This window comes from Ursus americanus, chromosome 9 (assembly GCF_024610735.1).
Source record: "Ursus americanus isolate L20-20 chromosome 9, mUrsAme1.1.p, whole genome shotgun sequence".
Lineage (NCBI taxonomy): Eukaryota > Metazoa > Chordata > Mammalia > Carnivora > Ursidae > Ursus > Ursus americanus.
In genome coordinates this window covers 19,775,606-19,803,344 of record NC_142135.1, presented here as the reverse complement: position 1 = coordinate 19,803,344, position 27,739 = coordinate 19,775,606, and the positions used below count along the sequence as shown (strand labels likewise).

At 44.4% G+C, this 27,739-nt stretch overlaps 1 protein-coding gene across 1 annotated transcript; it reads left to right on the top strand.

Annotated features, from left to right (window-relative positions):
• Positions 1-1,011: 1,011 nt before the first annotated feature.
• On the top strand, positions 1,012-27,195 carry MAL2 (mal, T cell differentiation protein 2). The gene is made up of 4 exons (XM_045805749.2): positions 1,012-1,235; positions 14,723-14,893; positions 21,953-22,108; positions 24,906-27,195. The coding sequence occupies exons 1-4, from the start codon at positions 1,104-1,106 to the stop codon at positions 24,975-24,977; spliced, it is 531 nt and encodes a 176-aa protein (XP_045661705.1). The 5' UTR covers positions 1,012-1,103; the 3' UTR covers positions 24,978-27,195.
• Positions 27,196-27,739: the final 544 nt, after the last annotated feature.

Genomic DNA, 27,739 nt, shown 5'->3' with positions numbered 1-27,739 from the left:
ATTCCATTTGGAGAATGCCTGATGACGGTAGCTAGTATCTTTTTCCAACCTGATCTACCTGCGTATGCAGGTGTGTGAACTTTTGTTTATATTCAGCTGGTCTTTGAGAAGATTAATCTCATATCCTTTATTTCACTTACATAATGTTGACATTAAAATCAAAGATAAAATGGGGATAAATTGGAGCAGGGAACCTAAACTATACATAGCATCCTTTTTAAAAAGTCCATTTAAGTGTTTAAGAGACAACAATTCCTAAGTTTCAGACAGGTAAAATCAGTAAAGTTTTATGCGGAAAATATAGTCCACGCAACATCATGTGTACACAGGAGCATATTGCGTGTGTGCAAAAATTCAAAAATATAGCAGTCATCATATTAGCTGCCATTAAAGGGGCGATTACCATGCGCTAAACTCTTTTCAAGTTAATGTAATCTGGGCAATCACAGGAGGTGAATACCCTTACCCCCATTTCACAGATGAGCAAACCAGCAGCGCACAAAGAAGCCAATTACCTCTCTAGCATCCACCACCATGGAAGCTGAGCCATCTGACTCTGTCCTAGTGATATTTTAAAAAATCCCACTAGTCTCATTTGAAGCAGATCCACTCCACTTTTTAGGTGTGACTGGTGACCTTGATTTTACCTTCTGAGTCACAACTTCAAGACCTGTCTTGTAGTTAAATTGAGGAAAGTTGGGTAGGGAAGTTGTGAGAGCCTGGGGGGGGGGATGCGAAGGGCAGAAGAGAACAGGTGGAAACTAAGAAGAGGGACAGAAGAAACAAATAAAGAGCAGGACGCTGGCCCGCGGAAGCGCGAGCGGAGGGAGCGGAGCAGGAAAGACCGCGCCAGGTGGCCGCCGCACCTGTGCACGTGACAGGCGCAGGCGCCCGGGCGGCTGTGGCGCGCTCACCTGGACCCACGTGACGGGGCGGGGCCCCGCGCGGCTCAAGACAGCGCGGCCACGCCCCCTCCCACGCGGCGCGCCCGGACCCTGCGGACCCGAGCGGCGGCGGCGGCGGCGGCGGCGGGAGCCCGGGCGGCGGAGGCGGGCGGAGGGAGGCGGCGGCGGCGCGCGGAGACGCAGAGCGGCAGCAGCAGCATGTCGGCCGGCGGAGCGCCAGTCCCGCCGCCCCCGAACCCCGCCGTGTCCTTCCCGGCGCCCCGGATCACTCTGCCCGCCGGCCCGGACATCCTGCGGACCTACTCGGGTGCCTTCGTCTGCCTGGAGATTGTAAGTGGGGCAGCCTCGGTGACGGTCGCGCCCGGAGAGCGAGGAAGGGTAGCGGCATCCTTGCTCCCGGGCTGTCTCCCTCTGCACGCGCCCCAGCTCCCTTCCCTTCGACGTGGCCTTTACCTGCACCTCTCCCGGGGTCCTGCCCTCTCCCTGCCTGGCGCAGCCGGAACGTGGGCCCACCGACCTGGCACCTGTTACGCCGACACCTGCTTCCCCGCTGGCGACAGAAATCGGCCCGAGAGAGCAAGCGGGCGGCCCAGCGGGGCCCAGGATTGGGGACTTTGAGAGGGGAAGGGTGTTTGGGCTTAGGGCACCGTCGGAGACCCCCGGCGGCTTGGCCAGGGACCGCGCTTGGCTGGAGCTAGAGCAGGGCTCTCTGCCTCGCCTGTTGCTAACCTGCCATTTTGTTGGGTGGTGCAAAGGTGTAGCCAGCAGATGATTGAGTGACCTGGAGGTTGCCACGATGTGAAAAGCGGAGGCGGGAGGTACCAGGAAGAGAAGGCGGGCTTAAGACCTGGGCCTTTACCCCCCTTCCCTTTATTAGTGCCCTTTGGATTGGGGAGAGGATCAGGGCTTAAGGGGCAGGGAAATAGGTCAAGTATGAACCGTGCCGTTGGCAATTTAATCAAGTGGGCGCGAGAGTAGCAGAGGAAAGGTAGAAACGTGGTTGTCAAGTGCCTTGCTGCCTACCTTTGCACCTTCTGACTTCCTAGTGGACTTGTGCAGCCCCACACCTTCTCAGCACTCTTTTTTGGGCCTAGATGAAGGTGAGGTCAGCTGTCCTGCCCTGCTATGTTATTGGGCTAGAGACTTAAAACTTTTTAAAGGCAATTTTCTGGAGTTGGAAGCTTTTAGAACTCGTTGTGGACCAGGGGAAATGTGCAAACATAAATTGGGCAACCCGAGGTTGCATCACGCCCTGAGAATGGCAAATCTAGAGTGCAGTGTTAGCAAGTCCCTGCCCTTCCTGCAGGCTGATATTGTTTGGTAGGTTAGGAGTTTCCATCTCCCTTCCCTCACCTGGCCCTTTGAGTTTGCATAACCTGGATTTGGTCGCTTCAGTTTCACTTTTGTGCTCCTGGGGTTGGAATGCTTTGCGAGCATTGATTTTCTGCCCTATTATGCTACCATGGCTAAGGCGTGCTAAGTTAATTTTAGCTCAGATTTGAATCTGAAAAAGGAGACAAGTGAGTTACAGGCTACGACATCAGTAATCAAATCGTGATGGCGAGGCTGGAAGAGGCTGGTTTGAGTCTGAGCCCAGTTCAGAAGCATCTGAATGCTTGGGATGAGGCGCCGGCATCCATGTGAGAAGAGTAGGGAGAGGATGGCACTGGGCCCGGGCTCTGCTGGGTGTGGGGGAGATGCGCTGAGAACAGTAGGGTCTGGGGAGAGAGCTTGTGTGAGTTCTGGCGCTTTAGTTCCCTGTTCCTCAAACTCCAGTTGTTCGCACACCTCTTTTAGAAGTTTTTGCCAAATCCACATTCCACCTGTGCTAGAATTTACAGAATGTTCATTTCGATTCTCTTCCTAAACGTTAGTACCTACTTTAAGCCTCATCCTAAACAATAATACACACGAATGCTCAGATTTGATATACTGGGTGTATTCTTCTAATATTTACTCAAATATATACTTATATATTGACGTATATATGTAAAGATATGTAAGAGTACATGTATGTATATATGGAACATATATGCAAAGAAGGCTCATCCATGTGCCATCAAATCAAATACTGTCTCAAGGAACACCCATGGTCTTGTCACACTTTTAGAAACACTGCCTAGTTCTGAGGGGAAAAAGTGGGAGTGATTTATTCTATTTCCTCTCCCCTGCCCCCATTGTTCTTTATCTGGCCTAGTAGTTAGTTTTCAGCTCTGCTGTACTTAATTACTTGGGCAGCTTTTAAAAATACAGTGACTGGCCCAGACTAATTAAATCAGAATCTCTTGGTGGGGGGGGTACCCACAGTCAGCCAGGTGCTTCTAAAAGCTCCCCAGAGGTTCTAGGGTACAGTCATGGCTGGGAACTGCCAAGAGCGGCCTTTATCAGGGCCCTGTGGACAAGACAGCCCTCGTGCAAATATGAATTTTCTCCCTGTGCGAAAGCTTCTACCCCCACCCCATTCTAGTAGGGACCCAGGCTCACAGAAGTAGCCAGACTTTCCTCTTATCTCTTCATGTCATCTGGCTTCTTACTCCAGAAACATGTCTCAGACCCTCACCTACATAGAATAGCATCGCTTCCAAAAGCCACATCAGTTTACTTTTCCCTTGTTATGGGCAAACATATGTGATAGGTTAAAATCTAGGCCTCCCACCTCTCCAGCCCACCCGGCAAAAATAAAAGAACCAAAATCGTCCAATGAAACTGGTGACCTCAGAGAACCAACAGACCTCGTTAGAGCCAAACTGTAGCTCCTTCTTGGCTCTTTCCCTTCCACACTGCTTAGAGATATCGGATTATACGCCCTAAGAAAGCAGAGGTCAGACTTGCTCAGAAAATTCTGTGTTACAGACAGCAGGGTGGCTATACTCACTGTGGTGAAAGCTGAGGAATGTCTAGATTGTCGAGTCCTGGTGTCGTACACCTGAAACTAATATAACATTGTGTGTCAACTACACTCCAATGTAAACTTTTTCAAATTTTACATAAAGAATTCAATCTCAATCCCCCTTACTACACCCATTCATACTCTCTCAAGTATAAGCCATTTGTTGAGAGCTAATTCAAAAGATGCAAACAGCGCCCGCCTAACAGCACCAGGTAGGGCCGTTTAGAGCCCTGGAGAATGTGCAGCCGCACATGCGTGGTGTGCTTTTGTGACATAGGTGTGGTCCTCTCCCAGATATGTAGGTTGTCAGCCCCTCAGTTTTTGCACCAAGCTATGCTCACCACGAAGAGCGTGATACTAAGTTATTTTTGCAATGCAAAGCCTTTTAGTTTAGGAGGGAAAAACATCACCTTTGAAGTTACATTTTCAGATTCGCTCAGGGTTTCCTGAATTAATGTTTTCTAAGTCATTTGTCAGGTATTTGTTGGAATACCTACTGTGTGAAAGGTACTCTTCTGGGGGAAAAAATGTTTAGACCCTTCCTCACCTGAAAGAACATATAACCTAGTTGAGATGGTATGCATAAAAATAACGACCATTCAAGGAAGAAAGACGTAAGTATGGAAAGTGAACTACAGCTCAAGTGTTTTCCAGGTGGGTCTGTTCATAAGAAAATGACCTTGGAGCATCTGTATTATTGGGCTGAATAAGATATTTTGGGTCCCTGTCCTCAGCTAATCTTGTATAATGCATGAGAAAGATTAGATGTAACAGTATTAAACACGGGAAAGAATAAAGGTCATATATGGAATTCAGCGTGTTTCATGGTTTTGGTGTTTGGGAAGCTGCCCACGTTCCCCCAAGATATTCATTAGTGTTTCTCTTTATGGGAGATCTTCTAGGACTCTTATTCACTTGCTTCAACCTGCAGTGTTGTGGCTGTCCCAATAATTTTCATTTATTCAAGAAATAATTAAGAATCTGCTATGTATCAGGCCTTATTTTATAACCTGGAAATAGAATAACTCCTACTCTTAAAAGAAATTCCTATCTAGTGAAGTGTAAAGTCAAGAAAGAATTGCAGTGCTGTGTTTGTAGTGATAAAATTGGTTCATGAGAAGTACTATTGAAAAACAGGGTAGGGAACAAACTGAGGGCTTCAGAGGGGAGGGGGGTGGGGAATGGGATAGGCCGGTGATGGGTAGTAAGGAGGGCACATATTGCATGGTGCACTGGGTGTTATACACAACTAATGAATCATCGAGCCTTACATCAAAAACCGGGGATGTACTGTATGGTGACTAACATAATATGATAAAAAATCATTATAAAAAAAAGAAAAAGAAAAAGAAAAACAGGGTAGGGGTGCCTGGGTGGCACAGCGGTTAGACGTCTGCCTTCGGTTCAGGGCATGATCTCGGCCTTATGGGATCGAGCCCACATCAGGCTCCTCCGCTATGAGCCTGCTCCTTCCTCTCCCACTCCCCCTGCTTGTGTTCCCTCTCTCGCTGGCAGTCTCTATCTCTGTCGAATAAATAAATACAATCTTTAAAAAAAAAAAACAAGAAAAGTAAAACAGGGTAGAGGGGCACCTGGGCGGCTCAGTTGGCTAAGTATCTGACTTTGGCTCAGGTCATGATCTCAGGGTCCTGGGATGGAGCCCAGCTTTGGACTCCCTGCTCAGCAGGGAGTCTGCTCGTCCCTCGGCCCCTCCCCTCACTCGTGCTCACTGGCACACGTGTGCTTTCTCTCTCTGCATGTCAAATAAATAAATAAAATCTTAAAAAAAGAAAAACAAAAAAACCCAGGGTAGAGCATGTCTGACCACTGAGGAGTCCATGACAGCTTGAATGGGATGGTGACATTTGAGTTTAGTCTTAAATGATGAGTAGACGTTCAATCAACAGAAAAAGTGGGGAAGAAAATTCCAGATAGAAACAAGGGCATGTGTAAACCCTAGAGACGAGAAAGACCATGGTATGAAGGTTCTAGCAATTGTTAGTTTGTTTTGGTTTTTTACATAAGTTCTGGGAAGGTGGCAGAAGGAGAAAGAGCAGGTAGGGCTTGAGTTGTGACGCGCTGAGAAATGATAGGGCCAAGGCATAGGGTGGGGAGCTGCTGAAGGACAGGGGCAAATGTGATCATCCTTAGGTTTTAGAAATCTTTGAGTAGTGAGACTTGGTTATAAAACAGATTGAAGGCAGAGAGATCACCTAAGGGCTTTATTTCAGTGGTTTGAATGAGGGATAATGACAGCTTGACAAATGAAAGAAGTAGAAAAGAAGAGAGACGGATCTGACGTTTCGAAGGTCAACCAAGTACGTAAAGTTTGGTGTGTCCTGAAATGACGCTAGACCAGACTTAAATATAAGATGTAACTTGGAAGAATTATGCCAGAAAAACAAATGTTAATGAGAGGATGACGGGGAGGGAGGGGCTCTGGAGCAGGCGTGTGCTGTCATGCCAAGCAATCTGTGGAAGGGATTTCAGGTTATTTTCAACCCAAAGCTTTGACATTGGACTAACATATCAATGGTCGGATGTATAGAGTGTCCTTTTCTGGCCCAGAAAATAGATTTGAGTAGCCCAGCGACATTGTGTGTTGGCAGTGGTGAAGAGGTGACTCCATGGATAGGTTTCCCTCTCTAAAAGGGTTTTAATTCTATAAGTAAGATTTTCCCTTTACCTCTGGATTAAAAATCTCCAGCCATGTGTAAAGACTCCTTAAAATTTCATAAGAGAAAATAAACTGATGCCCCTGCCAAAAATTATTTTCAGCAGTTGTTTGCCCCTGACTGGCAGCCCTGTACGAAACATGAAGAATGGCAATAGGGAAAACTTTAAATCAGATTTCTGAACATCTTGACCTTGAGCTCCAAAGGAAAAGGTCAAGGAGATGAGATTTGTTTTGCAGAACCCTACAGAAATATTGTAGCTGGCAGTAGGAGCCGTGAACATGGCATATTTGCATTGATAAGCCTGAAAAGGAAAGACTATGTAATGACAAAGGATGGGGACCAGGCTGGTGTCCACCGTCCCTGACACATGCCATACCTCACAGATGCTGTTGGATCTGCAGAACGAACTGGACAGCGTGTGAAAATATTCCAGAGAAACTGGCTGGAGTGGAGAAGGGCAGCTTGGGAGTAGATGTCCTGAGCAACTTTTAAAATGTCATGATTCTTCTCCAGGAATATATAGTCTGATCTGAATTTCCTATGTCTTCTTTTATACGAAAGGGGTCACATCCTTTTACAGTCACCATATATGACATTCTTGACTTTCGTATAATAGCTTCCAGAAGGAGAGAGGTAAAAAGGAGGAAAAGAGGCAATGATTTGCAGGGTTCCTGCTGATGTCAAGACATTGGCCTGCATGGACATTTTTAACCTAGGGTGATAACTAGTTACCCACAAACATGAAAAGAGGATTTTTTAAAAATCCAGGGCAATTATAAGCAAGAATAAAAAGGGCCCAGAACATATTTCTCCCCTCTAAGATGTGCTTTCCATTTTAGGGTTAGCACTGGCCATTTAAGAAACCAAAATGGAAGTTTGGGTCAGATGGGGAGGAAAAACAAAACAAAACAAAACCGTAGTACCAAATTCTTTATAGCATCCTCAGACATATTTTTTAAACTTTCAAATGTAAATCTAAAAAGCAAAACTTCTTTTCCATTAGTATGTTTTGTACAGAGGCCTCTTCTATATCTGTTCTTTCTCGTTGCTTCCCAGAGCTCGTCTTGTTTTCCTTTCTCTGATTTAAAACAAACAAAAACACCTTGCTGGCCTGTACCTGTAATTCAGAACTGTCCCAGGGCTAGTCCAGGACCAGGACCAGTTTGGATAGAAGTCCGCATGGGGAGAGGACAGATGGAAATTGATGGAGGGAGCAGGAGGGGGGCGGGTAAGCCACAAGATAAACACTACCCTGATCAAAAGTTCCAGCAGCAATTGCAGTAGAATAGGTGAATTGGACAAATTTGGGGCCCGAAGAAGATTGAAAATGGGGTGGCATGAGATAGACTGGCAAAAGCTGCCAACTTCCCCCATAACTTTCCATCCCCCCCTCCTGAGATCTTGTACTAGGTGGTGGGCGTTGCCAATAATAACTTAAAAATTGAGAAGTACGTGTTCCTGCTTCACTAGTCTTCATGCCTATTTTCGAACACCCACCATGTACCAGGGAATGAGCTAGGCTCCAGACAGCAGTGTGTTCTGAGCATCTCAAGCTGTACTTCTGGAGAATTTTCTTCTAGAACCATTCATTTACACACACTGGTTGGTTTTCGTTCATTTCAGGGAGAATGCAACTGAACCTCTTCTGTAGAAAGCATTGTGGTGGGTTCTGAGCATACAGAGGTGTTTAAGGCCAATGCTGCTGACTCTGACCGCACCATCCAGTGGGCAAAACAGCCAGATGCACCTGCGACTTCAAACCAGTAGTTGTAAGTGCTGTAGAAGATACACACATCGGTAACCGTGGAAGCACCGAGGGCTGGCAGCCAGCCAGGGAAGTCTTCCTGGGAGACCTGCTACCAGAGTTTAGTTATCCAGAGAAAGTTTAGGTGGCAGCACATGCTAGGCAGAAGCATAGACCAGTGTGATCGACTCATGTGGATAAGGGACAAGAGGCTGGAGTACCCGGGTAGGGTAGCTGGGAAAGTGGTGGTGCTGGGACGAAGGTGAACTTGGAGAGGGAACAAGAGTATTGATACTCTTACCACTTGACTGCAGTCACGTGGTGAATGAATTTACACGTTTATTGGGCTGCCTTAGAAGCACATCTGTAAGTTGTATGTGTTGACCGAAGTATGTGCCCAGTTAAAAAAAATCTTGGAGGGCACCTGGGTGGCGCAGTTGGTTAAGCATCTGCCTTCGGCTCAGGGACCCTGGGATCTAGCCCCACATCTGGCCCCCTGCTCAGCAGGGGGTCTGCTTCTCCCTTTCCCTCTGCCGCTCCCCACCACTCATGTGTTCTCTCTCTCTCTCTCTCTGTACTCTCTCTCTCTCAAATGAATAAGTAAAGTCTTTTTAAAAAATCTTGGAATACAGGTTGTGTATAAAGAGCTAATTGTAGGTAATCTCTTCACTAGATGATGGTCTGAACACATTAAACGTTCTTTAACCATGTTATTTCATTTGTGAGTACCCAGTAAGCCAGCATTTATTAAAATAGGAGGGGTTACCAAGAAGAGAAGATATTCTGAACTTTTGGAGGGGCACAAACCGCTCTGTGATTCGGATGAAAGTTGTGTCCTCAGAAAAATGCAATTAACTACGCAATTGGATGATTTCAGGGAATCAACCCCCCCACCTCCAGCAAGCCAGTCCATGGCAAAAGGATAGAAACCCTGCTCTAGAATGAACACTCACCTTTGAAGGAGGCACAACAGCATAATGTCAAGAGCATAGGCTCTGGAAGCCAGTTGCCAAGTTCAAGTCCCACTTCTAACAGTTATGAACTGTGTAACTTAGGGCAAGTTATTAATGGCTGTCTACTTCAACTTATCTGTAAAATGGAAATAATAATAGTAATTATCTCTCAGTGTTTGTGTGGATTAAATTGGTACAAATGACACCCTTAGAGAGTTGCTGGAGCATAAGCATTCGATAAATGCTAGCTAGTATTTCTATTATCCTCATTAGCTTCAGCCTCTCACTCTAACTCTATAAACCAGACTAAGAGGCAATTTTTTTTCCCCTCTAGGCTTGCTGGTTGGTTCATTCTCAATGCTACCGTGATGACGTGCTCGATCTATGAATAGCAGGAAAATCGGAAAGAAAGGGTTATACGTTTATATACAGGAAGTTCTAAATAATGAAGTATTTCTCCTTAGGGGTAGTCTAACCAGTCCTTCGTACCTTCAGATTCACTTACCTTTGCCTGTTCTCATTCCAAACATCGACTAAAAATAGGTCAGAGTAGGAACTGGCCCGTTTACTTAGCGCAATAATAAGAGGATCCTGAGATGAAGGTGTCAGATGGGTTTGAACATTGCTAGCTAAGATGCTGCAGGGCGTGTTGAAAAGCATGCTAGTAGGAAGTAAGTCAGAGGAAAAAAGGGTATTTGCAGAACGACTCCTTTACAGACATAAGACCTTCCAAATAGGAGACAAGTTGGGAAATCTGTCATCCGCTCCGTGCAGCCCGAGTTGCAAGACTTGCTTCTGGCTCAATACCCTGTTTCCCGTGGGGTTACGGGTTCTCAGCAGTCCACGGTTTCTAGTGAAAACACGTTTGGAGTCCAACTCGGAGGGTTCCATTCAGTGTGATGTGTAGAGGAAAACTCCCACGGCTTTCTTATGGGCAGGCTTCAGTCCCGCCCCACCCTCGCGGGCAGAGCCAGGCTGAGCGAGAAACGCCCGGGGAGCCACAGAGGGGTTCTGTGGTTTGGGGACTGTGGAGCACTGAATAACCGCAGCTCAGCACATGCTGGAGCACTCGAGGTGTCTGCCAGTTACACCTGGACCTGAGCTGAGAGGGGAAGGGGGAACTGAGCTGCAGGTGAAGGCTGATACGTACTTCTAGGAAGCGTTGGCCTTTGTAACGTACCTGGAAGTCTGGTCATCTTGTTGGAAGACCTTGAGGTTCAGAGGCATGAGCCCCCACTTATTCGTTCCTGAAAGAGATGTCAAAATGGGGTGCCTTGGGGGAGTTGGGTATGTAATTATCGGACTTTTTAGGACACTGGAGAGCGATGGAAGGCAGTGATAGACAAGAGGTCAGAACGTGGATTCAGATCCAAGAGGAGAAACCATGGACGGACGTGGCATTCCACCCCTCTTCACAGTGTGTGTACCGTGCAGTTGCTACGATACTTTATCAGCTGTCCTCCCTCAGATTTTAACCATTTTTGTGCTTGGAAAACAAGGCTCCCTCCAGAGTCACCTGTCCTAAACCTGGATGCTAATAATTTCAGTAGGGCTGGTAAAAGCGCTCAGCTTCGTAGTGCCCAGAATTAGATGACGTGAATATAGTAACATGGACGGTGGTAGTGTTATTAAAAGATCAGTTTTTAAAGTTGGAGCCAGGTTGGGAAGCTCAGGGACAAAAGGCACTTTTGGTAAAAGGAAATCCTGAAGCAAGGAAGAAAGAGCGGGGTCAAAGCCCCGGTGACCCCTATAGCAACATGACAGTCTTGCGGTGAGGAAGGTGGGTCTCCCTAGTGGCCTCATCTCTGTTCTCTGCCCCATCCCTCCTGCACCTCCCAAAGCTGCCGTGGTGAGCAGGACTTCGGTGTGGATGTCACAGACTCACCGAGCCAAGGATGGTGGGAGGGCTCAGTGCTGGTATGGGGGGGGGCACTCATACACCTTCCTCCCACCCCTGCCCCCTTCCCACGCAGCACACACACCACAGATGAGGAGGCGAACCTGTTCTCTTTTTATCTAAGCGTTCCGTTTCCTCTCCAAGCCTTTGAGGTGTTGGAAGGGCTGTAATTTAGAGTATGACAAGAATGGTTCATCTACACGGTTTCACATCAGCATCTGCTGTCAAAGCCCTGGTCTACCTTGAAAGCCTGCTGCAAAACCTGCCTCCCCTGCCTCCCTCTCTCGACGCCTCCCATTATATTTCTTCTCTCCTCTCCCAGTCTCTCGGAGCGCACTGTGTGGAGCTCTTTTTATAGCACTCACCACAATCTGCTCCTGAATCAGATTTGATGGTGTCTGTTTCTCCCTAATCTAGAGCTCCTGGACACAGAACCTTGCCTTTTTTTTTTTTTTTCTTTTTTCCCTGAGTATTCTTCTACAGTGCCTAGCAGTAGATTTGAGGCCGACCAGTTTGAGGTCCAGTTGGGTTTTATTAAATGTTCTCTTTAATTCCAGGGGATCATATAGCCCTTCTTCAGAGAGTCAATTTATCATAATCCCTGTGTCCTATAATTATGCTTTTCTATCTGAGTCCATCTGCCCCTAATAAACATGGCCAATTGATCTTTATTACCCTGTGTACTTGCACCTCGGTTCTCAATAAACGACTTTAATTAATAGATATTTAATAGCAATGAATATTTCTTAAATAGTATTTAAAGTAATGTAAGTTATTTGTAGTGGGAGAGTAGGAAAAGGTTACCAGGAAGATGATGCTGAGAAAAAAAGGAAAGATTTGAAGATCTTATCACCTTCAAATATTTAGTAAACAGTATGAAAGAGTAGAGAATCTTTCTACTGGGAACATTATTTCTTTCATAGCTACTAATAAGGTTGTGGCTAAATTTTTAAATATACATTAATATTCATGACTTAGACTTATTTCATAAAACTTTCTGGGTTGATTGTTATTTTTTTTATTGTTATTTTTTTATTTGAAATTAGGACTTCAGATATACCAGCAACCACAATTATAGATTGATTAGATTGGTGCTGTAGTTATCCTATTCAAGGGATAATTTAGGCTTTCGAAAATGTCTTTCAAAGTGGTAATGAATTGTATGACTGGGCCTTTGTTTAGAAACTTGAATTAATAAAACTTGTGATTTTAACTTTTAGTCATTTGTGCAATTTGGATATTATCTCGAGACTTAAGAAGCAAGATACACATGATTATTGGTTTTTAATATACAGAGTTCTAGCTGTTCTTGGAAACTTGGAGTTTATTTACTAAACAAATATCGGAGAGCCTTCTGCATGCCAGTTGGACATGTTTCTATGATATGACCTCTGTGTGTGTTGGGGGGGTCAGGGGTGGGGAGGACATGGGGTTGATTCCCACTTGCCAGCTGTAGGTATCCTTAGGACAGGTATGTAGCCTAGGCTTTTGGACCGCCAAATCTAGCGTAGGGATAGGAAGGGATCCTTCTGTCGGTGGATAAATGGCTTAGCACGCAGAGGCCAGTAAGTCAGCTGGCTGCCAAGAAGGTCTCCTAGTGCAGTCGGACTGGAAGCCAGGCCGTCCAATTACAGTGTTTCTCGTCAGTGTAACATAGCCGTATAGAGAGCTTGCCCAGGGCACAGGGCGGGTACCTGAACGTGGGGTGGAACTCAGGAAAGACTTTTGGGGTGATGTACTCTTCAAGATGAGCATGAATGGAAGTTTCTCAAATACACATGGGGAGGGAATGACATTCTGGGCCAGCATATGTCAGGCCCCTCACATGTGAAAGCGCTTTGTCTCTGGACTGGATTTTTTTCTTTAATATAAAATGTGAGGGGTTTTGTGGCAAGGGACAAAGGCTGAGGAAGACAGGTTAGAGCGTAAGGGGCCTGGAATGCCCTGAAGAGGACGTCTAGCCTCTGCTGCTCTAGTGTTAGCTTAGAGGAGACTGCTGTGGTTAGCTTCATAAAACCGACCATCTCTACCCTGTAATCGTTTCTCCTCCTGTGATTTCTCCCTCACTCCTAGTTGCCCAAGCCAGGAATCTGGGTTTGTGCCTTATCTGTTCTTTGGCTGTCATGTCCCCTATCTGATCAGTCACCACCTGCCACCACTTCTCAGCTTCTGTCTAATCCATTCACTCCCGTCTGTGCTCCATACCTGAGTCTGGGCTGTGCTCTGTGGCTGTAACCGTCTCCTCTGTGGTCCCTCAGCCCTGGATCCATTCCTCTCCGGCCGGAGAGAAGCTTCTGAATACAAATTGGGTCATTCTGGGTCCTGCTCAGGGGTTCTGTGGGCTTCTACTGCCCTTGAGTGGACCTGCAGGACCCTTCACGTAGCCTCCAGCTCTCCCCTCTGGCCATCCCCTACGTGGTACCTGCTGCTCCCCGCATGCTGAGCCCTGCCCCTCAGCTGCCAGATCCTCTCAGGGCTGTCCTCCTGCCCCGGGACAGCCTTCTCCTCCTGCCACTACCCCTCCTAGCTTTGTCCCTTGGGTTGTTGCTTCCCGGGAGTGCTTCCTGAGTTTCCAGCTCCGTTTTAGAGCCCTCCATCTGTCAACCTGCAGTGCCCGGTATTTGCCCAGTTGTGAGGTGTGAAGCAGCATTTTACTCACGTACTTAATTGTCTCTTTCCTGGGGCGCCTGGGTGGCTCAGCTGGTTAAGCATCTGACTCTTGATTTTGGCTCAGGTCATGATCTCAGGGTCATGAGATCGAGCCCTGCCTTGGGCTCTGTGCTCAGTGAGGAATCTGCTTGAGATTCTCTCTCTCTCCCTTTCCCTCCCCCTCCACTTGCTGTCTCCAAGCAAATAGGTAAATCTTTTTAAAAAATAGTCTCTCTCAGCTCTAAGAGAGTATGAATTCTGTGATGGCAGAGACCAAGTGTAGCTTGTTTGCCATCTTATTCCCTGCTCCTGGAATAGTGCCCGACAGGCCTTAGGTGTTTGCTGAATATTAGATCTGTGAATATGCAAAGTACCTGTTCCCATGCCCAGCACGCAGAGGAGTATCAATAAATCAGGTAGTTGTGTTTATTACCATGTACGGCAGCTGCGGCTGTCGTTCTACAGATAGGCAGTAATCTCACATGTACAAATCGGCCATGATAAGGACGGGCACATGGCCATTAGAAGTGACAGGTTAGAAAGTTATGGCTGATCTTTGCTGATAAACTCTCTGAGAAGCGGTGAGCGCAGAAGCCAGTGGTTTGAAGAGTCAGAGCTCACGGATAGGAGGTGGGGACCAAGCAAACAGGAATTTGCAGAAATGGTTGACTGAAAAGGAAATTGTTAGAAAGGCAACAGGGTCAAGGAAAATGCTCCTAGGTAGTGAAAGAATTCCGTGTCTGCTCATGGGCTGAGGAGGAGAGTCCAGCACGAAGGCAGGTGCAGGGACATGTGTGGCACCGGGTCAGACCTGTGAGCGGAAGCGCTGGCCTTGCCCCAGAGGGGAGCTGGTGTCCCGCATGAGGACAGAAGACAGGCAGTGTGTGTGGGGGGGGATGCGGGAATGTGTGCAGGGGGCTGGGGAGAAGCCGAGGGTAAGAGGCAGGGGGACGAGCACGTTCACTTCTGTTGCCCACACCCGTGACATCTTTCTTCCTTCCTGCAGCTGTTCGGGGGACTCGTCTGGATTTTGGTCGCCTCCTCCAACGTTCCTCTACCTCTGCTACAAGGATGGGTCATGTTCGTGTCCGTGACGGCTTTTATCTTTTCCCTCCTCTTCCTGGGCGTGTTCCTCTCTGGCATGGTGACTCAGATTGATGCCAACTGGAACTTCCTGGTAAGAGATTTTTAAGTCTATTTCAGGAAAATGCGAGAAACGTAGAAATATCTTATTCTGTCCTGAAATGCCTGGTCCCCTGTTCTCTCTGTTGCCTCCAGTGAGAGAGGAAAGGCCTGACCCCCCGGGTCTGCTGGGCTGCCGTGTGGCTGCCTTGCTGGACAGCAGGCTCCCAGTTTGTGAAATTTCTGTCCATAGAGCCGAGCAATCATTCTGTTACTCTGGTATGAGTTAGATGACCTTTACTCAAAGACTCTTTTATTTCACGCAACAAATGAATTGCATTACAGGTATTGAACTATCGAGGAGTGCCTTTGGGAGATGGATACTGTGACATAGATCTTGAAATTTTCCATCAGTTTCTGCTTCAGATATTAAATACATACATTCTCTTCAGAAAACCAGGAGCTGTATACTCTATTCTCTAAATACTTCGAAAATGGGATAGTTTATATTTATTTTTAATTCCTGTCCTAAATTAATAAGAATTGGTAGTTTTAAGAAATGAATTTATAGGGGTGCCTGGGTAGCGCAGTCGTTAAGCGTCTGCCTTCGGCTCAGGGCGTGATCCCGGCGTTGCGGGATCGAGTCCCACATCGGGCTCCTGGGCTGGAAGCCTGCTTCTTCCTCTCCCTCTCCCCTGCTGTGTTCCCTCTCTCGCTGGCTCTCTCTCTGTCACATAAATAAATAAAATCTTTAAAAAAAAAAAAAGAAATGAATTTATGGTCAACCCAATTTTAAAAATTATGATGCTATTCAATTGAATCAACTTACTTTCCCTTTTCCCATATAATGTAGGCGGCCCCTTTCATGCTTATGCTTATTTGATCTCTGAGACTATTTCAAAATGGCCACTGGAGCTTGAATTCCAGCCTGTGGTAGACAGCACTTAAATGAAGGTCCTGAAGAAACTCTTTAGGTTTCAGTCAGTTGGTGGTTAGAAACTTAAATCAGGCCTTCAGTCAGGTTTATACTGTTCTTCTCAGGTTTTATGGTAACATCGTATTCACCAGCTTAGGGCGGATGTTACGCATATTAACAAATATTCTTAGTTACAGAGTAGAAGGAAAACCATCGCCATCCCAGATGTGAGCAGCAGTGAAGTCTAGTGAATGTGGCTGCCCATTAAACCAGCCCAGGGGCAGATGGTTAGTGTAAAGTTAAGGAGGAAGTGTGGGGCAAGGGTTATGATCTTGCACAGGCTTTAAAGTGAGGTCTGGTGTGTTTAATAACTGTGTAGCCTTGGCCAAGGTACTGAACCTCTGTGACTTCTGATTTCTTCCTCTGTAAAATGGTGATAATAGTACCTACCTGGAATTAATGTATTCTAAAGTGCCCATCAGCTTTCTGTCTGATTTATAGTATATGATCCATAATCATCCTAATTCCTTAAATAGGCTTATAGTTTGAAACTTTGAAAGTCCTTCTATTGAGTCACTGAATTGTACACTTGAAACTAATATTACACTGTATGTTAACTAACTGAAATTTAAATAAAAACTTAGGGTAAGAAATTATTCCCATACAGACACACACACACACACACACACACACACACACACACAGAGGAAGTCCTTCTGTTCTTAGGTTGCTGATACACTGTGTTCCTACATTTTGCCTTGCTTTCTCATTAATGATGAGAAAATATTTCTAATAATTGGTCAAGTGATGAAGATCAGAAATCTGTATTGAAGTTACAGATAGATTGCTTAATCTCCTCTTTCTTAATGCTTGGCTTTCCCATAATCATGTATGAATGAATCAGTCAATACCTAATGTTGGTAAGCACCATCAGGGTCTTTAAGTATTAAGCTCAAAGATGGTATTTGGCCAGGATGTACCAAGATAGCCTTCAGTACTAGTTAATACATAGTCATTGCCCCACCCTGCTACCTCTCCCCAAGTGCTGTGCTCCCAGCCACCCTGGCCCTTTCTCTGGGACCTTCCTGGACTTCCTAGTAGCCCAGCAACTAAAGGGTTACTACGTGGGAAAGTAGTGGGTCTCCAGGGTCCTGCAGTGCCCAGCATTCCTTCTAATGGTGGATGCACATGCTGTACCAATGTTTAAATATTTTTCCAACATCCCTCCTGGCTTTATTAGACATATGTTCATACCATCTTTTTTCCTTTTGTTTATATTGAGTCTGATTTTTGATACTGAGTATATCATTAATATCCTTATAAATTTGGGTTTCCTAAATATGTGGTTCCCCCCCCCCATCTGTAACATCATATTTGTTGTTCAGACAATAAAATGTAAGAGTGTGGTTTTTTTTGTTTTTTTTGTTTTTTAATTAAACCACTTTATGAAAGGCACAACTGAAATTGGAAAGACCTACCCATCTGTTGCAGGGGTCACCTGCGGAGTTTACCCTCTGGTTCTTTAGCTGGGGTAGTCCACTCTTACTGAGGGAGGAAATGGCGGTAGCCTCACGCAGCACGCGGTACAGTGGCCTTCCCTGCACAGCCTTGTCGTGTGGGCACACTTTCCAAGAGCCCACTCATGGCTTTATGGAGTTGACTTAAATGCTTGCCATATTTAGAATGGGCTCCTTTTTTTCTCTCCTTTGGTGATTTTCCACATAATCAGTCATTTCTGACCACTGAGTTGGGTTCGGTAGGTTTTGTAACGTATCGTGTATACTCTCGGCCAGGAAAATTTCTGAGCCATGCATATCATGGCGTCGTCACCAGATGGTAACCAGTTTTGATTGCTGCATTCTGGAATTGTTAGACATTAACTGCTCAGAAAAATCATTGTTTCCCCTGGTGGTAACAGTTTAATGTTACCTGTATATAGTGCAGGATGGAAGCAAGAATGCATTTTGATGAAAAATTTGTTTTCTAAAAGTATTCGTTGGGGGATATTAACTAAAATATTCAAGGCTTCTAGCTTTTGTTGATCGTGAGGCTGAATTAACATTTGTGGTGGTAGATATCTTCAGTATTTTTCCCCAGCTTTCTAGCTTAGATGTAAGTGATGAAATAAAAATATAATATGTCACATATGTAATAACATATATTAAATGCTAAAAACCTGCCCTATTCTAATTTGAGGAAAGAAGCAGGTTTTGATTTTTGAGATGGTTTTTCTGTTTGTTTGTTTAGGTTTTTTTTTTTTTTTTTTTTTTTTTTTTTGAGGAAATACCATTTTGTCTAACTTTAAATAAGAGATACCATACTTATTTTCCATTTTTGGAGAGACGGGGTGTGAAGGAAAGATACATTTTAGAAAAATAAGAGCTACAAAAAAAAAAAAAAAACCCAAAACGTCCTGTACAGTTAAACAGGCTTCACTTTATTCTCCCAAAGTAGGCGGCATACATTTGCCCATTATGGACATCACTTGATACTGTGAATGTCCTGAGCTATATTTTCTGTCCCGACTTTCATTAACTTATTCGGTCTTCATGACAATTCCTTATGGGAGACTATTATTCTCATTTTTACGGTTGAGAAAGATAAAGCTCAGTGTGGCTGTTTTTCACGCTGCCCTTGTGGAAACCAGGATCCCCCTGTTTACAATGTAGCTTTTTTTTTTTTTTTTTAACTAGTTAGTAAAACTTTGACCTGAGGAGCAAAACATGGGCTTAAGGTAAGAATATGGGGGATAGTCATTTGTTGCTGAAAAAAAAAATCAGCTCTGCTTGATGGTTTAGCCGAGCAAAAAGTGAAGACCAGTGGGCTGTGCTCCGGGCTGCGCGAATACCGGGAAGTTTGGCAGACAAGCAAGAGTATACAAAGGAGACTCGGAAAGGGGCTGGGGCCATCTGCCGATGGGGAAATGCCAGGGCCTCAGGACAGGTGGCTCACAAAGGGTGGTCCCTGCCCAGCGGCAGCAGCGGCACCTGGCAACGTGTTAGCCGTGCAGGCCCTCAGGTCCCCCCCCAGACAGACTGAGTCAGAAGCTCAGAAGGTGGGACGCAGCCGTTTGTGCTGTAGCAAGCTTTTCAGATGACTCAGGCATGCTTACCTTCAAGAACCGCTGGGTTTGCATAAACAAGCTGCACTGTCCAAAACGACGAGCAGAAATCTGTGGCAGACCTTCTTGCACACATTCCACACATAGCAGGAGTCGGAGTAGGATGTCCAGGATGGCCAAGCATCGATGTGGGTGGGGCTCTCCTGTGGTGGGGAGTCTTGACTGAGCACCGGACGGGTACCTGGTCCTATGGTAGGCCCTAGAAATAGAGTGGTGAACAAGACAGGCCTGTAGTGGCTCACAGAGTTTGTTGTTGTAGGAAGTGTCAGTAAAGAAATAATTACACAAGGGCGCCTGGGTGGCTCAGTCGGTTAAGCGTCTGCCTTCCGCTCGGGTCATGATCTCAGGGTCCTGGGATCCAGCCCCGAATCAGGCTCCCTGCTCAGCGGGGGTCTGCTTCTCCCTGTCCCTCTGCCCCTCCCCTCTGCTCATGTTCTCTCTCTCTCTCTCAAAAAAAAAAATAAATAAATAAAATCTTTAAAAAAAAGGAAATAATTATATAATTGATGCATTAATAAAAATGTTAATGGCCAAGCAAGGCGTGTTCAGGATACTAGAAGAGCATAGCTGTCATCTCAGGTCCACTGGGAAGCAGACTGTAAGGTGAATTTAAAAATGCAAGAGATTTTGGGGTTCCTGGGTGGCTCGGGTGGTTAAGCATCTGACTCTTGATTTCAGCTCAGGTCTGGATCTTAGGGTCATGAGATCAAGCCCCAAGTCAGGCTCCATGCTAAGCTTGGAGCCTGCTTGAGATTCTCCCTTTCCCCCTCTCCCTCTGTCTCTCCCCCCTGCTCATGCTGTCTCTCTCTAGGAAAAAAAAAAAGAAAGAAAAAGGTGCAAGAGATTTTTTCGAGGGGGAGGGGAAGAGAGAACACCTGTAAAAGGTGACGGGGAAGGGAATAGGGTAAAGCAGAAACATCTTAGAGTGGGATGCAGATTGACGGTCCTGGCCAAATTAATGAGAAGCTCAGGAGCACAGTCTTTGCCTTAAGAGTCTTGTTTTAGGCAGAAGTGCCCAGGCACCAGTATCCCCACTGTACCATCATTAGCTGGGGACTGCGGGAGGAATGTGGCCTTGGCTCAAACACAGCAGTAGATCCCCAATCCATTGAAGCCAAAGCTGTCAGCTAATTAGACTTCTCACAGCTGAATGTCAGGTTCTTTCTTAAAACGGACTGTGTATAGTTCGTGATTATAGATGCTGCAAGGGCCCAGGAGAACATCAGAAGCTGCTTTACTAAGACATGTAACTCCCCACTGCAGGTCACCTGCCTGACTCTAGAACTCCAGGAGCCTGCAGAGTGATTTTCTCACCAGCGTTGTCATGAAGTTAGTTCTTTTCCTCTAACACCTTAGGTTACGTATGACCCTAGGATGACATGGATTGCTGGATAGCATGGCCCGAGTCAGAGTTAGGAGTGTAAGACGTTTATTGCATGACAGCACCTGTAAAAGATGAAGGAAAAGGATTGGACAGGGAAGCCTTAACCACAGATCGGTTCTGATACTACTGGAAAGGAGGAAGAAGTCAAAATCAGCAGGAGTAGAAAGTTGGGTGGGGGAGGTGCAGGTGGTAGTTGGTGGTGGGAAGAGTCTCTCCAGCCACAGGATACTGCATGTAAAGGGCATCAGCCTTGAAGCACAGAGTACTTCCTAGCACCAAAGTGAGGTCATAGTGAGTGATGTTCAGAGAGATGGGAGGGTGGCCTGAGCCGAGGCTGGTGAAGAAGGTGAGGGCCTCATCACACCAAGAGTTGCGGCCACGTCACCAGCCTTGCCCCTTCTAAGGTCACGTGAGCCACTTCCAAGGGTCCACGTCAGTAATTTAGATAAGCGCCTAATGATCTCGGACATGTTTTCCTCTCAATCTTATTTAGTAATTGAAATCCAGCTGTATTACTTCTAATCCCTAAAGTAGTGACGTTTGGACTTTGACCTCCATCAATTAACGTTTGTTGTGTAGCTACGTGGATCTGAGCATTTCTGCTCTAGATTAGACACACGATCAATCTAGAACACTGTTCTTCCGTCTCTTGAAGGCATCGGTGAGTCAGCGTCTACATTAGTGGTGTTAAGTAGAACACATTTTTAGTGTGTACCTTTGTAATTCCCGCTCCTGGTGAGTTAGCTTTTCCTCATTATTCTAGGCAGAGTAGGAACAATTCCCATGGACAGTTTTGTTTGTTGAATGGGCCTTTACAAAGGCAGCGCGTTGTTCCTTCTCTGTACTGTTGCTGTATCAATAACAGTCTGATAGAGAAAACCAAGCGAACTTTGGAACCAAACAGCCCTACATTTCAAAAGGTTATGTTTGTACGGCTTTAGAGCAGTCATTTAATTTTAAGAAATCACTTGTTTATCAAGTGGGACTAATAAATGGTGGTTGTAAGGATGAATGACAGTGAATGTAAGGTACCAGGCATCTGGGAGCTGTTGACAAAACCGCACAGCAGTGTGCTGATGGGTATCGGATCGTGTAAGACTGTGAATCCCGATAGAATTATCCCTCACAATCCCAGCAAATTATGAAATCACCTTACAGCAAGTGACTTTTGTTTGAGAGTTCCTATACTTTTTGTCGACGTATATGATAGAGAATTTGCTTTTTTAGAATATCAGGAGATAGGGTATTGAATTCTGTGATGTCGTAGGTCTTCCGCGTTCTTCAGTGTATGGGGTGACAATCTAATGGGTAAAAATAATTGCTCAGAAATAAAAGACTTAATTATAAAGTGTGTGTATGTATATTATTATATAATTACATAATATATTACAATAATATAATTATTATCCAATAACAATACTGACAAGGTGTGTGAAGTTATATATTTTACCATAAAACTCAGGACCTTGGTTTCGTCAACTACGCCGATTACAGCAGGTCCGTTGGTTTTCATTTGGATTCTGATAGGTTGACGTTGTTCAAGCAGCCAGAGTAAATGGTGAGGATGCTTCAAGATCGTTTGATTCAATGTTCTAACCTTCCTGAACCTTCATGAGTTGAAATAAGGAACAGGAAAAAAAAAAAAAAAGTATTACTTCTCATTGTAGGTGACTTTTTTCTCCTCGTCTTTCAGGATTTTGCGTACCATTTTACAGTGTTTGTCTTCTACTTCGGAGCCTTTCTCCTGGAAGCAGCAGCCACATCCTTGCATGATCTACGCTGCAACGCGACCGTGTCTGTGCAGCCGCTCTTGAGTGATAACCAGTATAACATAAACGTCGCAGCCACAGTGAGTGTCCCTGCGTCCCGGTGACCAGCACCCCCCACCGCCACTGTCTCGCATTCTCCCAGGACCGTTAGCATTACACGACGACTAGCTCTTTATCTGTATAATAACCTGATGAGCCAAGTTCCACCCTCACCCCTCGTGTTGTGAACCCCGACACCGAATCACAGACGCCGAGATCGCAGCCAGCCCGTGATTGCGGCTGGCCTGGCACGACAAAGCCTACTTTGTAGAAAGAATTCACTGTGCTTTTTCACTTCCTCTGACTTCAGCCGCGGTAAGGGAGATTGGTTCTTCAGTGGTCAGTCCCTGCTTGTAATTCATTTTAATTCAGTGAGTATGTATGGAGAGCTCACCACGAGGGAGGAAATGGGCAGGGTGCTGGGCACGGCGATGAACCACGTACAGCCCCTGCCCCTGAGGAGAGTCCAGGGGAGCGAGGGGGTAGTTATCCCCCCATGACCATAGATGACTTACAGATGAAATGCATTCCATGGGGAAATTTTTGGAATGTTTTAGTCTTCCTTAACTCACATACTTAAGTGAGTCTGTTGTTTTTTATTGACATAGGTAATTTGAAGACATGCTGCATTATTTCTGTTTTTATAATTTTGTAAGTGTCAGAAATCCAAATTATTCCCTGAAATGTGTTGATATTTAATATGGCTAAATAGCAAGTTAGTGACCCTAATGTTTTACCATTTTATGTAGATAGCATATATAAATAGCCAGACTCCCCCCTATAGCCATTAAAATCTTTCTGGAGCAGTGTTGTCTATCAGCGCTTTCTAAAATGATAGAGGTATCCCATATATGCATGATTCAATATGGTGGCTACTAATTAATCATTCATTTACATTTAATTTACATTTACATTTACACAGCCACTATGTAGCCGGTGGCTCTCATATCGGACAGCACAGGTCTAGAGTCTGGGTATTGAAGGGTGGAGGGACGATGATTCTAAGACCTACTTTCATCAGGTTCCCAAGCCTCTGTTAGGATTTGTCAAAATTCATTGAGTGTCTACAATGAGTTAGACTATGTGTGGATTGCAACAGAAAGGAGGCATGGTTCCAGCTTTGACAGGCTTATAGTTTAGATCAGTGGTTTTTACACTTTTTTTTTTTATAGGAAATGAAAGTGTTTTGCTTAATGAAATCTTACTGAAAACCCAATAAAGACAGAATGCAAGAGCAGAGATGCTGTAGTTGGGGTGGGAGAACAGGGTCATGAATGATGCCTGGCCGTCCTTCTGAAGCCACCTCTGTCTACCTCATCACCTCTGAGGCACTGCTGTGGGACCCTTACTACCCAAAGACCACGGTTAGAAAACCGCTGGTTTTCACAGTATTACGAAGTGAAGAAAAGTTCAGGGACTCGGAATGGACTTTTTTTCTACCAAGAGTCCTTCCCGTGAGTCATCAATTCTTGTTGGATTTTCCTTTACTACTTCCATCCCCTCCTTTTTAGCGGTGCAGGCTATATTCTCATTACCTCTCAGCTCCTTGAAGTAGCACCAAACTGATCTACTCGTAGTTACCCTGAGATCCCCACTCTCCTAAGAGTAGTCGGCGCTCAAGTAATTGGTGATCCATGGTGGACGGCATTAGTTTCTCACCTGCATTCCTTTGTCCTAAGGGCCCAGTTTTCAGTGTTGTCCATGGTGTCGTTCTGTTCTGGCTGACCCTCTCCTGTGACTTTGTCCCTGTTATCCTTCCCTTTCTCTCTGCCGAAGAGAAACTGCTTTGGTAAACCTCAGCATGCTTTCGGTTCTCCATTACCTACCATCTCATCCACACGCTCCCATGGAAGTGAAGCTTCAGGTCCTGAGTTTTAATAATACTTAAACATAGGAGCCGTTCTTTTGTGACATTACATTGAATCCCTCACTTTACTTTTTATTTCAATATACCTGAGAGAGGAAAATTCATTTTCACTAATAATAGACATCAGAATTAGTCATTCTTATTCAGCAGACAATGTCTAGATTAGAGATGTATCAAAGAGACAACCAGCAGAGGAAGGCTGGGGAGAAGAGCAGGAAGGCGGTTAGAGAATGGTCATGTTCTGTCAGCGGGTCTGATATTCCTTCTCAGAGCTAGAGTTTCCTGGTAAGGGATCCCTGCACTAAATCATAAGGTTTTACCACATTTAATTGCTTTGTCTTATAGTTTTCTGTGGCTCTTGAATTCCGAAAGGGTGAGGACACTACTACTGTTTGTTTACATGCACCAGATGTACTGCTGAGCACGTAGTTGTGCTAAAGAAATCCTTGTCAGATATTAAGGACGGTAATTCAGAGTTGAATGCGGGTTTCAGAACTATCTCCCATGCCAATCTGTAGATTCGTTTCTGTGGCTTTACTTTGTTTCCTTCTAAAGTTGCTTTCCACTATCACAGGAAGGTTTTGATACATCCTCAAGCTCTGATACCTACTCTTTTCTTGGCTGTGAAATCACTGTATGAACAGACACCTCGTAATGAGCTTTTGACTGTCGTGTTGGGGGTTTCATAAATATTTAACAAGTGAGTTCAGCATGGGAACAAATGTTCCACCTAAGGCTATCCACAAATGAGAAAATTACTGGGGGCCACGATGTTTAAAAGAAGGGTTAATGATGTGAGGGGGTAAAACAGTAGTACAAATCATCAGAAAGAGGACTATAAACCATTTTCGTAAGTGTTGAAGTATCTTTAGGTAGGTTGATCAGTCTTTAGATAGTCGTTCCTTAGGATGAGTGTTTTCTGAAAGTCAATGTTATAAATCTAATATGAGCTTTTGTTTCCTTTTTCTTAGATTTTTGCCTTCATGACCACAGCTTGTTATGGTTGCAGTTTGGGTCTGGCTTTACGAAGATGGCGACCGTAACACTCCGTAGGAACTAACGGTCTGTGTTGGTTTCCTCTGGCTACTTGATGTGTCTGATTAATTTGGATACCATTTTGTCCAGATAGAACAACATTCCAAAAGTAATTTTTTGACTATGTGGAGAGAATCTAAGTGCAAGTTTTGGTTCATTTCATGGATGGAAGTTTAATTTTATTATGAAGTTACACATTGGAATGGCCTTTAATTTTATACCTGTCTCTTTTTTAAAGAAAATCTTCCTTTATATCCATAAAATATACTGATATTGCTCATGAAAAAGGGGTATCTCTTTTGTTTAATTGCTGAGTCACCTAACCCTTAATTTTAATAGGTAACTAAAATTTCCTTAAAAAACAAAAAGCAAAAACAAACCGTGTTTTAAATAGCCTTCCCACTGAACTCTGTCTTTTAGTGTAAAACAGAGATTGGCACCCTTTTTCTATAAAGGTCCAGATGGTAAATATTTTAGGCTTTGTGGGCCATACAGTCTCTGTGGCAGCAGTTCATCCCTGCTGTTACTTAGCCACAGGCAATGGGCAAGTGAATAGTGAGCCTGTGTCCCAATAAAACTTTATTCACGAAGACAGGAAGCAGGCTGGGTTTGGCCTGTGGGCTAAGTTTGCCAACCTCTGGTGTAAAACCTTAGTTATATGTTATGGATTTTATTGATCTGATCCTGGAAGGTATAAAACGAGATAAGTCACATCATATTTAGCCTCATGATGCAATAATCACATTGCCTTTGTGTTAATGGTCAAGTATTTACCCTTAAAGTGGTGGATAGTTTTTCCGGCCAATTCAAGCAGAGTCTTGGGTACAGGAAAAAGTAATTTATGAAGTAAATCCTAGTTGCTTAATCAAACTAAGTGTCTCTTAACAACTGAGCAAACCTCTCATCGGGCATCCTTAAGATGAGATCCCCAGAAACCATTCACCACTACTGGAACTGGCATCTAGCTTCTTATGTCTCACTTTGGATTTATTTATGCTTCAGAGTACAGCAGTTTGTCCTCTGCATGAATACACGGATACTTGTGGGTGGGTATACGAGGCTTTACAAATAGGGCTTCCCTGAAGTGTTAACTTTTTACTTCTAATTATTTCACATTACGTTCTCAGTTAAATTTGAATAGAGTATTAAATATAACTTAAAGTCGAGGCTTCTTACGTGTTCTGATAATAGCCCCAACATCTATGTTGTTTTGCACTGGTAACAGATAATACAAAATCAGTTTTAAAAGAGCCATCCTAAAAACTTGTCTCTGGCTGAATTGCATAGAAAATATTTTAATGCATCTATTAGAGACGCTGGTTGTGGAAAGGTGCCAAAAAATGGCTTGAATGGGAGAATGAGTAAGAGTTAGGTCCCAGCTCCCACCACACTGCCCAAGCAGGATACTTACCTCCTGCCCCAGGCGGGCTTCCTCTGGGAAAAGAGGGCTTTGACCATTCAAAAACCTTCAGCCCTTTGCTTTTTTTTGGCTGAATCATCCCCTAAGAGTGTCATGTCTAAGTTGTGCTGTTAGATTTCATGGAACTTAGAACAAGCCCGAATGAGTCACATGATCAGTGCTCAGTGATCAGATGCTATTTATATAATAATACCCTACAAAGAAGAATCTTATCAGAGTTTGGTTTGTGATATAAAGATGTGTTTCAATATGTGACAAGAAAAAGAAATCAGTCATTATACTCATGTCCTGTCTTTTCTATAATATCTGACTTCCTTGGTTTTTGTAGCTTCACACCACACACTTAAACCTGTATTATGAATTGTATATTACAAAGTCATAAATGTGCCATAAGGATATATAGTTCATTCGAGTTGGAATCGTTTAAAGTTAGTCTGCTAGATTTAGTTGTGAGATTTTGTTTTTGTTTCCAAAGTATAACAGGTCTGTGCTTGGTGGCATTAAATTAAATGATTTCATGAAATGGCTTTAGTGGCACTTTTGTAAATGGATTGCTTCTAGATCATTAAGAACCAAGCCTAAAACTCATCTGACTGTGAATACTTACATTTGTAGATTAATCGTGTTCTGGGTTTGTGAATTGAGTGACAAAGCACTTGAACAAAAATTATGGCATTTGAGAATTTCTTTATATATGCTGTAGAAATGAGAAAGTGTTGGCTGGTTTTAAAATCTAGTAACTCCATGATGAAAAGAAATTTATTTTATAAGTGTTATGACTCTAATAAAGTATTCATTTGATAATCTTTTTTGGTCATCTATTTTTTATACATTTCACTTTGAAATTCACTTAAAGGTTTGATATAAACTTGACAGATTTGGAATTTCTAGACTCACAATATATAAAAGTTCTGCTTTAAACATTTCTATGAAAAGTCTCTCAGGAAATGTCAGTGAGCCTTCTTTCTTTGATGAAGGTCAAAGAGGTAAGTCTTTGGAAGTAATATTTTAAAGGAAGTTTATATTCTATTCTATTCTATTTAAAAGCATTTATATAGTGCTTTAATATGTGCCAGGCAGTGTTCTCAGCATTTTTTCAAATATTAGCTTATTTAATCCTCATGATGACAACTCTGTAGGGTGGACGATATCATCTCCTCTTAAAGATGAGGGAACTAGGGGCACCCGGGTGGCTCAGTTGGTTAAGCGTCTGACTTTCGGTCTCAGCTCTGGTCTTGATCTCGGGGTTGTGGGTTTGAGCCCTGCATTGGGCTCCATGCTGGGCCTGCAGCCTACTTAGAAAAAAAAAGAAAAAAGATGAGGGAACTAAAACATAGACCGTAAGTGACA

Coding starts and splice junctions, on each gene's coding strand:
- MAL2 (XM_045805749.2), top strand. CDS start 1,104: ATGTCGGCCGGCGGAGCGCCAGTCCCGCCGCCCCCGAACCCCGCCGTG. Junction 1,236..14,722: donor CCTTCGTCTGCCTGGAGATT/GTAAGTGGGGCA, acceptor TCCTTCCTGCAG/CTGTTCGGGGGACTCGTCTG. Junction 14,894..21,952: donor ATGCCAACTGGAACTTCCTG/GTAAGAGATTTT, acceptor CTCGTCTTTCAG/GATTTTGCGTACCATTTTAC.